Source organism: Barbus barbus, assembly GCF_936440315.1.
Source record: "Barbus barbus genome assembly, chromosome: 28".
Taxonomy (NCBI): domain Eukaryota; kingdom Metazoa; phylum Chordata; class Actinopteri; order Cypriniformes; family Cyprinidae; genus Barbus; species Barbus barbus.
In genome coordinates this window covers 9,923,681-9,939,813 of record NC_136756.1, presented here as the reverse complement: position 1 = coordinate 9,939,813, position 16,133 = coordinate 9,923,681, and the positions used below count along the sequence as shown (strand labels likewise).

General features: G+C 36.5%; 2 protein-coding genes across 2 annotated transcripts; both read left to right on the top strand.

Annotated features, from left to right (window-relative positions):
• Positions 1-1,743: 1,743 nt before the first annotated feature.
• npm2a (nucleophosmin/nucleoplasmin, 2a) lies at positions 1,744-3,643 on the top strand (the record flags this gene model as incomplete). The annotated part of the gene is made up of 5 exons (XM_079382750.1): positions 1,744-1,855; positions 1,943-2,025; positions 2,597-2,707; positions 2,967-3,060; positions 3,603-3,643. 5 exons carry the CDS (start codon positions 1,744-1,746, stop codon positions 3,641-3,643), a joined length of 441 nt encoding a protein of 146 aa, XP_079238876.1.
• A 387-nt stretch (positions 3,644-4,030) lies between these two features.
• Positions 4,031-15,806, top strand: LOC306848064 (aspartate aminotransferase, cytoplasmic-like). The gene is made up of 8 exons (XM_079382389.1): positions 4,031-4,237; positions 5,331-5,512; positions 9,390-9,513; positions 10,326-10,543; positions 13,441-13,591; positions 13,706-13,865; positions 14,843-14,985; positions 15,093-15,806. Exons 1-8 carry the CDS (start codon positions 4,126-4,128, stop codon positions 15,230-15,232), a joined length of 1,230 nt encoding a protein of 409 aa, XP_079238515.1. The 5' UTR covers positions 4,031-4,125; the 3' UTR covers positions 15,233-15,806.
• The last annotated feature ends 327 nt before the right edge of the window (positions 15,807-16,133 follow it).

Here is a 16,133-nt window from a genome sequence, read left to right as displayed (position 1 = left end):
TAACAGGGGCACCGGAGATAACGAGGATAACATGGAGTGTGGAGTGAGCGGGTTGCTCTTTTGGGACGTACTAAAAAGAGAATGTGGAGAATTCCTCAGAAAAGAAGAGGTAAAAATGTCATAGAGAAAGACAGATTGGTTAGGCAGCTGATAAGCAGCTCAGCCAACAGTCAGACTCACCTGCCAAAACAATGTGTACAAGAATTTGACCCTGCAACAACATTGTGAGGCATATGTGAAAATCACAAGACAATAAAAATCCTAACAGGTTAACTAAAGGTCAGAAGAATTCAAATATAAAAAGATGTCTATTTCAAATAAATGTTATTCTTTTAAACTTCAAAGAATCCTGAAGAAAAAGTATCATGATTTCCAAGACAAAAAGCAGCATAACAATTTTGTACAACGATAATAATAAGAAAAGAGGCAAATCAGCATATTAGAATGATTTCTGAAGGATCATGTTACACTGAAAACTGGATGAACGGTGCTGAAAATTCAGCTTTGCGTCACATGAATAAACCACGCTTATATTTATCAATGTATGCTATTGTTGTTAAAAATAATATAACATTTGAGTGACATGCTACTTTCTCTATTTTATCCAATTAAATGAGCAAATTTTATTTTAATAGAAGAAGTATAGAGTCTGTGAGACGGTCTAATAAATGACTGTGGAAATGCATGGTATGTTTACCTGCTTTAGACAGAAAGATAAAATACAGAAGAAAAAAGGGTGTCAGTCAGTGCACAAGTGCTTGACATATGAATCAGAGGTCAATAGTTTCATGTTAAATGGTTAAGAGACGGCTGTGATCTGAAAGATTATGATTTAACCTGTGACCAAAACTAAAGATACTAAAGTCAATCTACATTCAGAAAGAAACTGGTTCAAATTTAATTAGCTGTTATAATGCGGTTAGCATAACATGTATGATATACACAGCTCTATAGGCTATCGTACATTTTAAAGTCATTGAGCCATCAAAAGCTTTTAGTTTGTTTGTTTTTATATGCATATACTTAATTAAAACTGACACGTTTTATGACATTGTTTTAGGCAAAATGTTAAAGCTTTAGGCTAAACATTTTCAATAAATAAGAGAATAATTTGAAACCAAAAAGTATAAACATAGCACATACCTGCCACCCATAAAATGAATCCATAGACCTATATGATAAAAGCGTCAGACTTCTTCATAGAATTCATCTCAACAGAAAATAAATAAACCGCATATAACAAAAAGTTACACATAAAAATAAACGCAAACTAATTTAAGTTTTTCAAAAAACTAACTAAAAAAAACAACTAGTTTTTCAAAAATGAAGTATTTTACATGCTGAAGGATGACGTTTCATCAGGCAACAAACTTGATCAGAAGACCTCGCGCGCCCTCTCGTGTCTGATGAAGCGCCTCACGCGCTCAGGAAAAACACCTGAAGTTCATCATCAGCCGAGCCGACCCAGTTTACCTGCTATCTGCGTGCAGCGTTTTCCCTCGCTGTTTACAGGTGTGCGTCCATGTGAATGACACTGTTTATATTAAAACAAATAACTGTTCAATCCTGGCAGCAGGTGGTTGATATACTGATCTGAACCTCGTTGATTATTTTATCAGGAAAAGGAATATTAAGCGCCCCTTTGTAAACAAAACTTTAGGATTGGGGTCGAGCTGACTGGTTTAGGTGAAGAAAAGGTAGAGAAAGATTCTCTTCTCTCGCCGTTTCACCTGAACAGCGTTCATGCTGATTGAAATGACAAGCTGTTTTATCGAAAATGACTCCGTAGCTTCAATCAGTCTGTCGGAGTTATCCAGCTCATCATCTGTGTCTGACAGGGCATGTGTTCACTGGGGTATGAGCATTTCTGTTCTGTACAACGAGCCTTTGCAATTGCCTGAATTGTTTTAGTAGCTTTTACTTGCTCTTTCTTACCTGAAAGGTTGTGTGCTCAGTGGTTCTGGGACCGCAGCTGTCTTTCAAGCAGAAAATGACCTTCTGGAGAACCAGTTTTTCATCAAAACGGTAACCTAGATATGGGCCAGTCCACCTCGGCATGGAAGATGTCAACGTTTACTCCCCTTCATGTCTTTACAAACTCGTATGATTATTATTATTATTTTCCTGTGGCGTATGTTATTCAGCTTGTTAATCGTGTTGTTAGTGGATCAGTTGATTTAATGATTTGAACTCTAAGCATCGCATCATCCGATTCATTGAATCATTATTTTCATTCATGAATCGAACATTGCTCATCAACAAGAAAAGGCAGTCATGTTTGTCATTCATTCAGTTGTTTATTTATTGCTTAAAATAAGGTGCAGAAGTGATTAAAAACTAATGCATCAGAGTGATGCTTTTATCATTTTGCAGCCCACATTCTCTGTCATTATAAAAGACTGGCTAGGATATTTGTGAAGTTCACCTTGTTTATGGGTCATTTACATTTTGGTTCATGAGGGTGAGTAAATTACTTTTTTTAATGGTTGTGTTTTGTGAATGATCTAAAAAAAAAAAAAAAGTCTGAGTGAGGCTGATAACCCACACACACATCCATAGTCTTCAACAGGTTTGTTATTGACTTCTATTTTCACAGATATGTCTTAGTAAGGAGGCAGGAGACGAGATGCATATAGTGGCCGTTTGTGATGGTGTCAGAGCTTCCAAACCGCTGCCCATTGCCACCCTCCGCCACTGTATGCCAATGGTGAATTATTGGGGCTGATAGTTTGATTGAAAGCCTTCAAAAACTTCATCATATATAACAGTGATGCTCAAATCTGGCTCGCGAGATCCACTTTCCTACTCGCCTACATGTGATTTTCTAATAATCCTGAAGACATTGCTTAGCATGATCAGGTGTGTTTGATTAGGGTTAGAGCTAAATTCTGCAGGAAAGTGGATCTCGCAAGCCAGATTTGAGTATCCCTGATATATAAGACTGGATATTTTGTCATATGTTGCAGATCAGTTTTCCTGGTTTGGAGCTTATTCCCCCTGTCACCTTTAAACTGTGCTCGGGTAAAGGACCTGTGTTCATCTCTGCTCAGCATATAACATGTAAGAGCTTACACTGGAATACTTATATTATTTTGTGTTTTTCAGGGTTGGGCAAAACTATTTTAGCTCCTTGCTAATTCACAAGTGTGAAAATGCAGGGTGCTGGCTGGAAATTTGAATTGCAATGACTGGAGGATTTATGAACTGCAATTCAGACATTTCAACATGGTTACACAGCCAAGAAGCTTCAATAGGTCCAACACAAGCATTTTTGTTTTTATTGTATACATTTCTTTAACACTATGAAAACAAATAAAATCGGCACCAATATTGATTTTCAGTTTGCTATATACACTGCAAAATATCCACCTCAACACTGTCAGATCATTTTAGAAATATTGACATGAAATATGTTTGACTTGGATACTGTAGTTCCTGAAATATTCCAGCATTCCCATGAATGTAAATATTAGTATTTTAATGTGTGTGTGTGTGTGTGTATACTTGAAAATACAAGTTCTTTCAATTTTGTATTTTAATACTAAATTGTGCTCAACCATGCTATTGCTAATAATTCATTTCTGCCTTTTTTTTTTTTGCAGTGAATCCCATTGAGATGAAGGAGGAGGATGAAGATGATTAAATACCACCGATGAGAGCTTATTTTGACCGTTTGAACAATGATGGGTCCTGTGGGGCGATGATCGTGCCAGTAGTTATTACTTAAGCATCACAGTGTCAATTTAAAAAAAAAAGTCTCAATGTAAATATACCACGTAATTTTATCTGATGTATTTTTCCCTATCTGTAGACTGAGATGTATACCTAATTGTACACAGAATGTTTAAAAAAAAAAAACATGCATTTGACTTGAAGTGAGAAATAAAGTATATAGAGTAGGTACAATATTTGTGAATTGAACTTTTGGCAGCATGTTAATTATTAAATTTATTTTTGATTTCTAGCTTGGTGAGGGTATAACATCGTGACCTATGGCAGAGTTTATATGAGCTGTTGCTAGGAAACAGTCATGCATCTAAGCAACAGACAGTAAACAAACCCTTGCACGAGCTGCAGAATGACTGGTGTTTACAGTGAGAAAAGAAGTCAATACACCAGCTCAAGATGTCTGCTCGCACTGTGTTTGATGGTGCGGTGTTCATGTCATCTGAAATGAAGCTTCTAGAGGATTTCAAGCGAGACACGCACCCTGATAAAGTGAATCTGGCAGGGAGGGGTGAGTGATTTTACTGCCTCTGCCCCACACTGGACACGGACTACTGCCTGTAATGATGACGCATAAAAGAAACCTATGAAATCAAAATGAATTTTAGTTGTGTGTTAGACCAGAGGTCTTCAACCCTGCTTCTGGGGACCCACTCTCCTGGAAAGTTTATTTCCAACCGGCTCCAGCACACCTGCCTGCAATTTTCAAGCAGTCTTGAGGAGCTTGATTGGCCACTTCAGGTGTGTTTGATTAGGGTTGTAACTAAACTCTTCAGGATAGTGGGTCCCCAGGAACAGGGTTGAAGACCTCTGTGTTAGACTCTTAAGGTCATTTACATGCTAATGCACTCATAAAATGTTATAAATACAGGAAAATACACCAAACATATTGATAATGCAGTCTGCAAAAGTTGCCAAATACCACCTACTTTTTACAAACAATAGTATTCTCAAGGAATACTTCACCCTAAAAAAATGACAATTTAACACTACAGGTTAAAAGTCTAGAATAATTATTTATTTTCAATTTATATTTTTTTTGATAGTTAAAATAATAGTAATAATTTAGAAACTGAATATTCACCAGCCATTACTCTGGTCTTTAGTGTCACATGATCATTCAGAAATCATGTTAAAAAATAAAATATGGCATTCAAAAAAAAATTATTTTGTTTTTATTTTGTCAATTTTGAAAATAATTATGCTTAATATTTTTGTGGAAACTGTCATACATTGATCAAAATATTGAACAAAATCCACATTTATTTGAAATGAAAATCTTTTGTAACTATAAATTCATGTGTCCTTGCTGAATAAAAATTTTAATTTCTTTAAAAAACAAATCTTACCCCAAACTTACCTCAAAATATTAAGCAGCACATCTGTTTTGAAAACTGATAATACAAAGAATTTTTTTTTTTTTTACGTTATTGTTTTTACGGTAATCATACTGTAATTGTAATCAAATAAAAAGGCTGCTTTCAAAAACAAAAACGTTCAAACTCTTAATCATTCCAAACCTTTGTTAGTGTACAGCTTACTTTCTTCTAATGCATACAACACTGCCAGTTTATAATCAAATGTACATTTCTATCTTTCTATAGAGTATGTTGGAGAGCATGGACACATCACATGGCTTCCTCTTGTACGAAAAATCAAGCAGCAAATTGCCACAGACCCGACTCTGACCCCAGAGTACCCACCCATCCTTGGGATCCCAGAATTCACCAGAAGGGCAACCGAACTTGCATTGGGCAAAGATAGCCCTGCCATTGTGGAAAGCAGGGTAACATCCTTTTAATTATTTTCAGTAGCTGACATCACATTGTGGACCATCTTTAGAAAAATATAATCCCACAATTGTTGAAAGCCCACGTTAATTCCCAGTGCTGTCTGTGATCAACAGCGTCTTGCAAGCTGAATACACTGATAGCGTGCAGGAGGCTTAGTACAAACCCACTGTGTAGTTTGTTTGTAGACTGTGTAAAGCCGGTCGCCTTCAACGCTATCTGGAAATGCCAGTGCAAGCTGTAAACCACATATAGCTTTCGATTATTGAACTACGGAGAAGATGTGACGCAAATGGGTTAGTCATCGACATCAGACATTAGAGATACTGGTGCTGAATAGAAACTAATCGATTGATCAATTTACTGTTATTAAACTGATTAACACTAAGTGTTAATATTCCGGTTAAGACAGCTGACCCCAGTTTTCACATAACCCAGTTTTCATATTTCCTTCAGCCTTAAGCTGTTCAACCAGAAGGAACAAGCAAATGCGCATGATTTAAGCGAGCAATGCAAAGCAATGATTTCCTACCAGCGGTCATGTGTACCCCAGCGGGTACTTAAGGTTGTTAAACCTATAAAACAGAAATTGTGACTCTTGGTTTCTTTTATAAATAAATTTGACATTTGGTCTTTCTCAGAAAATGTTTCTCCATGATTGTCCCCCTGAAAGCTCAAAACTTGTGACAGACAAACAAGCTCAGGTGTCTTATTATGGCGAGTCTGTTTTCCTCACACAGTCAGGATTGGCAATCATGCCCAATTGAAAGGAGGTGACATGTTTGAGCAGAGTTCATTTCGAATGCAACTTCCAAAAATTGTATATTTGATTATTAAAATGAATGTTTTACAGTACATTCAACGCATTTATCAAAAGCGATTTTACAATGCATTTAAGATCAAAATTTTATCAGTTCCTGCAAACTCAAAAGTTCCTGGGAACTGAACCCATGACCTTGGCATTTCTAGTGCCATGTTCTACGGTGTTGAGTTACAGGAAGGCTTTATTATAGATGATTATGATAAAGTGTCTAAACTTGACAAAAATTACCCATTGATATTTCAAGTCCAGTTGAGTTACACCTACTGCAGATTATTTGCTTTAAAGGAACACTCCACTTTTTGGAAAATAGGCTCATTTTTCAACTCCCCAAGAGTTAAATAGTTGAGTTTTTCCATTTTTGAATCCATTCAGCTGATCTCTGGGTCTGGCGGTAGCACTTTTAGCTTAGCTTAGCATAGGTCATTGAACCGGATTAGACCGTTAGCATTTCGCGCAAAAATGACCAAAGAGTTTCGATAATTTTCCTATTTGAAGCTTGACTCTTCTGTAGTTGCATCATGTACTAAGACCGACGGAAAGTAAAAAGTTGCGATTTTCTAGGCCGATATGGCTTGGAACTATACTCTCATTCCGGTGTAATAATCAAGGAACTTTGTTGCCGTACCATGGGTGCAGCAGGCGCAATGATATTACGCAGTGCCTGAAAGTAGTCCCCAGCTAGGTAACTAGTTGGTTATGATATAGCTGGGGACTACTTTCAGGCACTGCGTAATATCATTGCGCCTGCTGCACCCATGGTATGGCAGCAAAGTTCCTTGATCGGCCAGACCCGGAGATCAACTGAATGGATTCAAAAAGTTGTAAAATAAGCCTATTTTCAAAAAAAATTGAGTGTTCCTTTAAACTATATATTCTGCCGTCATCAACTCATCTTTTTTTTCTATTAGAACACAAAATGAAAGCCGTTATTTTCTATAAATTGAAAATACAAGGTGACCAGTAACTGAACATATCGATTGCAGTTGTGTTTCTTGGATAAAATATTAATAATTGCATGTTCTGTTTTTAATCTGGGTCCCCTTGCACACTAAATAAAAATATCTACCTTGACACTGCTTACAGTCTGTTAGTTCACAAATATAATTTTAGCATGTTAATTGATATGAAAATAGTGTGACTGAATTGTGTATTGCTGTGCATCCAAATTGCTTTATAATCATATAAGTGATCTCATGTTTGTATTTGGTTAGTGTATACACACACTGCTTCTGCAGAGCAAGTATGGAATTGCTACTGCCAACAGATACACAGTAGGGCAGGGAAAATAAATTGATGCATTGTGAATCGAGAAATTGTCCTGCATTGATTCAGAGATTTTCCAGACGGAGTCTCAGCTTAGTTTTTAACAGCAGATGGCAATGCATGCTTTAGAAACAGCGGTACTCTGCTTGCTTCCAATTCCTTACACACACCAATTGAAGTTAAAATAATAATTCATAAAGTTTGAAAAGGTTAAAGTGAATTACAAGGGTGTTTACAGTGGGCTGTGTTTGAATGAATGAATGAAAAAAGCATTCTGAGTTGAAGTGCAATTACATGATTCAGCCAAAAGCACAAGCACTCTTAAGCCCTCTTCTTCACAAGCATTTGAGTGTGTGGTAAAAATCTAAATTAAAGCGTCATCTGCTGTTAAAAACTAAGCTTCCAGAGAGAATTGCAATGTATTTGGAAAATCTCAGAAACAATCCACGAATTGCGATGCATCGATATATATATCGTTGCAGCCCTAATACACAGACAATTTGCTGTGAGCTTGTACAGCTACCAAATAGATCATGTTGCAGATCTAGACAGGTGGAGATGGGGGAGGTGGAGGTTTCAGAGAAACTGCACTGCAGCTTACAGTAAACACTGAACCAGACTATTTTAATTTTGACCAAACAATTTCATTGGACAGGTTATAGGCAGAGTTTCACTCTTATGCGTTGGGGCACCCACTGGCAAATTTTTATCTGTTCTACATTTCATAAATTTATGTAACGTATATTCTACATTAAAGGGGTCATATGACGTTGCTAAAAAAAATAACATTATTTGGTGTAATGCAATATGTTTAAGGTTGAAAAAACACATTATTTTCCACATACTGTACATTATTGTTACATGCATTGTAGGCTACTTTTCCAGGTTCTAGTCCAGGAAATAGTCCTCTGTAAAATGCGCTGCACACACTCTAATATTTGGGTTGAACTGTTCTGGAACAGTGATGTAAATACAACTTAACCACTGATTTCTAGTTGTGTCCATTTTTGGAAGCCAAAACAAAGTACTTTCACTTTCATTATGAAACACCAGCGTCTCCACGACATGGCACCGGTGGCAGCAACAATACTACAGCGAGAATAATAGTTCCACCTTTCATTGTGTATACATTTGGGTGGTGTTTTGCAAATCTTCCCACACTGTGACGTAGACGTGGGGGCGTGTTTATATTCGCTGTTTTAGGTGGGTGTGGTCAAGTCTTAACTTTTATAAAGAATATCTCTTTGGTTTTGAGACTTTAGGCCCCGTTTACACTAGTGCGTTTTAGAATGAAAACGATCCCCGTTTACACTGGCGTTTCCGCTGCATTTCAGAAACGATCTCTGTTTACACTACACAACCGAAAACGCATGTCACATGACCATTCATGCAGGTACAACCATAGATATGTATAGGTAGATTTCCTATTATTTAGAGGGCGGACGCCTTGAAAACACCGGAGTAGTGTAAACGGGTCTTTGCAATTTCAGGGATCTTATCTATGCACAAACAGCTTGTAACACTCCAAAGAGAAAGGAAAACTTGAAATCGCATCATATGACCCCTTTAAAATACATTTAGAGTTAACAATGACTGCTGTACAAAGAGTAGCCTTTAAAAATGAATAAATATAAATTAACTTAGCCCAAATCTTACTTATTATATCCACTAAAACAATAAGATAAGACAAATAAAATTAGAAAATATGATTTCTTAATTTTTATGTTGTGGTTAGACTTTGTTTCCAAATTACCAGCTCAGATGAAATGTGTTTGGAAATGCGGTAGGTGTTTGGCATCCAGACAGTTGGATGTACTGGAGCTGTGCGTCTGGGCGCTGAGTTACTGAGATCCTGCTACTGTTCAAGCTCTTCCTGGAGTGGACCCATCTTGCTGTCCTCTCCCTGTGATGGTGGGTACAAAATTTGCACATGCCATGCATAGATTGTTCTGTTATGTAGAAATTAAATGGTAACTTTCAAGGGCCAGTTGCACCAGCTGTGCATCAGTTATAACTTAGTTTCATTTTGACATAAAGGGGCTACAACTTACACACTTCTAAATAGGTTTTCATTGTACCATTAAACTTGGATGAAACAAAGTCATCTAAGCCTCCAACAAAATTGCAGATTGACTGAATTTGCATCAATAAGTTCTTGTTTTATCTGACAGACTTCAGTCTTTTACACATATATGATAATGTTGGCATTTACACTCATTTACATTTTAAGCGCGAGAAACATTGTGAATACATTAGTGGCTCCTCAACACAAACCCGACCTAAAAGGTGTGCATTGATCTGAATTGTGAATGTCAAATAAAATCAATTATAATAAAAAAAAATTAATTGTGTTTTTGTATCAGTATATATTTATTGATCCTTGGCCATTTCAGATACAGTTTCTGAATGTTAATGGAAACATTAGTTACATGAGGTTAAAATCAATGATAAACTGAAATTCGCAGCATTTCAACAAGTTCGGCTCACATGTTAGAAGGCCTTAAAAACAAATAGTGCCACCGATAAAGTTCAAAGTTATTTACAGACTAGCTAGAAGTTAGGCCTCTAGTGTGGGCTTTACATACCAATTTAAGTGAGAACTTATGAAGAGCTGGTGCAACCCTAGACAGTATTTTTAGCCCAGACCTAAATATAAATCCTACAAATATTTGAGTTTTGAATATGCGGTCATAACACATTAATTTCTCTATAATTTCTTGAAGACTCGCTGACTGGTGTGTTTAAGGCAGCAGGGATTGAGGATGTGCGACATTATCGGTACTGGGATGCAGAATCCAATGGAGTGTGTGTGGAAAATATGGTGCATGACTTGAAGAACGCTCCGGAACGATGTGTGGTGGTCCTGTTTGCTTCAGGTCACCGCCCCACCGGTGCAGAACTTTCTCAGGAGGACTGGAAACGTGTGGCTGAGGTCATGGTGGTATGGTCTCACAATGAAGCACAAAATAAAGCTTAAGAACTGATAGCCTTCCCAGTTGAGTAGAGTGAGAGAATTCAATCATTTATAGCATTCATTATCAGGGGTGTAAGGCCAGTTAGACCCTTCAGGGTAAGATCAATTATATTTCAGCTTCACTAAACATCTCCCCATGAGGATCAGAGGCTTTCTGTAGTTTTTAAACACTTTCTTTCAGGTTTTCCTATCCATAATTCATAGTCTCTATGTGCTCTTATTAAAACAACTAAACAAATAGTTATGGTTAATAAATTCTTTCAGATGAATAGGGTATAACTGTGCTAAAGGCACACCTTAAGGAAGATGTGCTTTTCACTCTTTACATTGTGCATGACTGCAGAAAAAAATTCTATGTTTTATTGAACATTAACACATTCTGTTGGGAGAAAAATCATAAAAGTATTTTGATAAGTTTTGTTGAAAAATCTTATAAATGTTTGAGGTGGTGAGGGGTTAAAAGGCTGTATGAAGCAAATAATTGTGTCTGGCTGAAGCTTTTTGTAAAGTATCTAAGTTAATACTTATTCAAAACAATCAGCAAAGTTTAAAATAAATATAGTGTTATTAAAATATGATGGAAAAAAAGGAAGATTCTGAAAGTTTTGAAAGAGATCCCATAATAATTTAATATATAACATACAGGTCCTTTTCAAAAAATTAGCATATTGTGATAAAGTTCATTATTTTCTGTAATGTACTGATAAACATTAGACTTTCATATATTTTAGATTCATTACAACACAACTGAAGTAGTTCAAGCCTTTTATTGTTTTAATATTGATGATTTTGGCATACAGCTCATGAAAACCCAAAATTCCTATCTCAAAAAATTAGCATATCATGAAAAGGTTCTCTAAACGAGCTATTAACCTAATCATCTGACAAATTAACATCAACTAATTAACTCTAAACACCTGCAAAAGATTCCTGAGGCTTTTAAAAACTCCCAGCCTGGTTCATTACTCAAAACCGCAATCATGGGTAAGACTGCCGACCTGACTGCTGTCCAGAAGGCCATCATTGACACCCTCAAGCAAGAGGGTAAGACACAGAAAGAAGTTTCTGAACGAATAGGCTGTTCCCAGAGTGCTGTATCAAGGCACCTCAGTGGGAAGTCTGTGGGAAGGAAAAAGTGTGGCAGAAAACGCAGCACAACGAGAAGAGGTGACCGGACCCTGAGGAAGATTGTGGAGAAGGACCGATTCCAGACCTTGGGGGACCTGCGGAAGCAGTGGACTGAGTCTGGAGTAGAAACATCCAGAGCCACCGTGTACAGGCGTGTGCAGGAAATGGGCTACAGGTGCCGCATTCCCCAGGTCAAGCCACTTTTGAACCAGAAACAGCGGCAGAAGCGCCTGACCTGGGCTACAGAGAAGCAGCACTGGACTGTTGCTCAGTGGTCCAAAGTACTTTTTTCGGATGAAAGCAAATTTTGCATGTCATTCGGAAATCAAGGTGCCAGAGTCTGGAGGAAGACTGGGGAGAGGGAAATGCCAAAATGCCTGAAGTCCAGTGTCAAGTATCCACAGTCAGTGATGCTGGTGTTGGTCCACTGTGTTTTATCAAGGGCAGGGTCAATGCAGCTAGCTATCAGGAGATTTTGGAGCACTTCATGCTTCCATCTGCTGAAAAGCTTTATGGAGATATAGATATAATGCTGAAGCTTTATTTTTCAGCACGACCTGGCACCTGCTCACAGTGCCAAAACCACTGGTAAATGGTTTACTGACCATGGTATTACTGTGCTCAATTGGCCTGCCAACTCTCCTGACCTGAACCCCATAGAGAATCTGTGACCAAGTATTGAGTGCATAACTGAACATAATTATTTGAAGGTTTACTTTTGTTTTGTATTAAAAACACTTTTCTTTTATTGGTCGGATGAAATATGCTAATTTTTTGAGAGAGGAATTTTGGGTTTTCATGAGCTGTATGCCAAAATCATCAATATTAAAACAATAAAAGGCTTGAACTACTTCAGTTGTGTTGTAATGCATCTAAAATATATGAAAGTCTAATGTTTATCAGTACATTACAGAAAATAATGAACTTTATCACAATATGCTAATTTTTTGAAAAGGACCTGTATATTCATCATATTATATAACATATTTTGTTATATAATATGATGAAAATAACATTTTTAAATATGATGGTTTCATTATAAATATAGTGGTTATCTTGAAGTTGGACACCCAACTATTAATTATATTAACCATCTCATTTTAACTATTTAATATTTTTTTTTAATGGAAAAATAAAATCTACCAGATATTTATTATATCAGTTATTATGCTTTTAGGGACACTTTTTACCCCAAATACCATACTTTCACATATTCTTCAGGTATTTAAAAAAAAAAAAATAATTACCTTGAACAAAGCAGAAAATCTTTCACTTTTTTTTCGCAAAATATATTTGATAGTTGTATTGATTCTCATTTGTTACATAAGTCTATAACATTAAAAAACAACAACATTAAATATTAGATCAAATTATTGCACAGAATCAACTTTGCATTGCTGCCCACAACTGCATCAAGGATCAGCCAGATTTCCACATACATAGTGAAGCACAGATGTTTAGGAAAGTGCTGCAAGCTTTTGTGCCATCCAATGGTTTAGAGGAGAATAAAATCAAATTCAACTTTTACTCTGGTGTGCTTTTAGCCCCATTGAACCCTAATACTAGACTGACCATTAATGGCTTTGATCTGATCCTGATTAGTTTATACATAGCATAGTTCAAGCTTTTATCACTAATATCCACAGAGTGTGTGAGTAGTGTTTGATATACCATTGTTCCTTGAATGAAGCAGAAGTCAGTCTTTTAATCTCATTCTGTCTCTTTCTCTCAATTAGGAGCGCCAATTATTTCCATTCTTCCTGATGTCTGCCCAAGGCTTGTGCAGTGGTTCTCTTGAGCAAGACGCCTGGCCAGTTCGCTACTGTGTATCTTTGGGGCTTGAACTTCTCTGCGCTCAGTCTTTTTCTCACAACTTTGGCCTTTATGGTGTGTTTACCATTTGTAGTTGGGTTACAGTTTAGATATTACTCCAGAGATGCATGTCTAAATATTATTTACATCTTAAGCTGCTCAAATGTTTTGGGATATTCTCATTGATAGGTGAGAGAGTGGGGCATCTGCTCTCTGTGTTAAAGCAGAACCTGCTGGCCGTACAATCTCAAGCTGAGAAACTCGTTCAGAAGCTTTGGTCCTGCCCGCCGATGGAAGGGGCCAGGGTGGTTGCCACCGTATTAAATAATCCTGCCCATCTAATTGAGTGGTAAGACTTATTCCTTTCATTTAAGCTTTTTGACATGACTAAAATGCTCATTTAACATCTATACTGTACGTTCTTTGCACTGCTCTATCTTGTTCCTAGTCCAGCTTTTTTAATAAACCTGGCATTGTCATAAACCTTTTAATTTGAGAATTGTATTCATTAATTTAAAGAAACTCAGTACCTAATATAATAGTGACCTTTTACAAACTATTTGCATGCTTACAGTAAGTCACACTTAATGTGCATGAATAACGATCCATACAAAGTATCAAACCAACTGGCATTTGCAAACAAATGAGGTTTTCTCAGAAGTATTGTAACCTGAGATTTCTAGCTCCTAAATGCATAAATCCAAATTTAATTTTTCAAAAGCATTTGTATTGTTTTAATTGTGAGGTCACTGTTTAAATGAATAAATAAACAAAGTATTTGGATGTTTAATATGCATGAATGTAATGGAAACTTGTTTAGAAAAACAAAACTCAAAATCTCTCAATTCAGACAAAGGTATTACATTACTTTCTGTTTTCAACAGTATATCTACTGAAATGACGATTGGTTTCTTGTATTTTCTCTGCCATTTGGTTTGACATTTTGTGCATGCAAAGACATTCATACATTGTAAGTGTGGCTTAAGAATAGAAACACATTTACGTGTATGTGGCCATGAATACATGTCCTTAAAAATATTAGAACATCTGCTCGTCACAGTGTCTTTACATCAAAGCTGCCTGAATAGATGAAGTTGTTCTTGACCATGGGCATTTCAAAGTTTAGTGTTCAAATGCAATGAGAAATCAGTTACCCCTGAAACTGCCATTGCAATTTAAGAACATCTCGATCTGAACATTACACTTGTGATTATGATTTTGAGATGAACAAATGCCCAAGGCTTTCTGTTCTTTATGCAAAGGCAGTGCTGAAATTAAAAACTGATCTTTTTATTATTCAGCAAATGAGTTTTAAGTTTTTCTCAGGCAGGAGAGTGTGAAGGCCATCGCTGAGCGCTGCATGCTAATCCGAGAGCGTCTGCGTGAGAGACTGAGGTTATTGGGTGGCCCGTGGCATTGGGATCACATAATAAAACCTGGAGGGCTTTATTGCTGTTTCGGACTCAATAGTGAGTAATACCTAATAGTGAACAGTACTAACATTTGAAAGGGGTAGCTCAATACTACAGTATACATTTAAATGCAAACACTAAATAAATGTCATATACTCTATCAGCTCGACAGGTTGAGTTTCTGGTTCAGAAGAAGCATATCTACTTGTTACCCAACGGGTGTCTGAATGTCAGTGCCATTAACAGCCGTAACCTGGACTATGTTGCTGAATCCATACATCAAGCCTTAAGCTCTCAACTCTGATCTCTCATCACACAAAAACTTCAGCTCTTCATCTGTAGTATGCCTTTCACAGAATTTCTATCTTTGAATCATAAGCATGTATATTTCAAATATATTCAAACAGACTATTAACTTTCTAAGACTTAACATTTAATGAAGGCCGTAATGCAGACAGATCTGCAGTCGACTTTACTGGTTTCCTGTTATTTTGTTTGTTCTGATATATTTATAGGAAAGACTGTTCTTTGATAGGGCTGAAAGTAACTCAAGAAATAAAAGTACATCTGTAAATCACCCACTGTGTGATGCCACTTAGCAAGCAACATTCTCACATCTCTCTCCCATACAACACTCAGAAGAGTATTCATCACCATATTCACACATCAGTCTCCAAAACACATTTACATTTACATTTAGTCAGATGCTTTCATCCAAAGCGATTGAGGACAATGAGGACAATGGAGGCAATCAAGGGCAATGGTAGTAAGTGTTTTTTTTTTTTTTGGTTAATTATATAATAAAAGAAAACAGATTGAATAGAAAAAGAATAGAGCAAGCTAATGTTAGAGACATTTTTTTGCTTTTTGTTAACTATAATAAATAAAAAGAAAACAAATGGATAAAATACAAAAAGAATAGAGAAGCTAGTGTTTGTTTAAGAAAACAAGCAGTTAGTAAATGAATAGAGAGAAAGTCTATAAAAGGTGCAAGTTTTTTTTAAGAATAGAATTAGAATAGAGAGTGCTAGAGTTAGAGGGTCAAATAATGATGGGAGATGGGAGAGATGTGTTTGTAGCCAATTCTTGAAGATGACTAAATATTAATTATATTCTGAACAAAATAATTGTTTTGCCTTCTTGAGCATTAGTAAATGATTCCACCTTTTGTAATAGCTGTGTATGAGTCACTAAATTGCCCTCAG

Bases quoted from the DNA above. Each gene is read 5' to 3' on its own strand.
- LOC306848064 (XM_079382389.1), top strand. From the start codon at position 4,126: ATGTCTGCTCGCACTGTGTTTGATGGTGCGGTGTTCATGTCATCTGAA. The intron at 4,238-5,330 runs GTGAGTGATTTT...ATCTTTCTATAG, and splicing joins AGTGAATCTGGCAGGGAGGG to AGTATGTTGGAGAGCATGGA. The intron at 14,986-15,092 runs GTGAGTAATACC...ATACTCTATCAG, and splicing joins TTGCTGTTTCGGACTCAATA to CTCGACAGGTTGAGTTTCTG.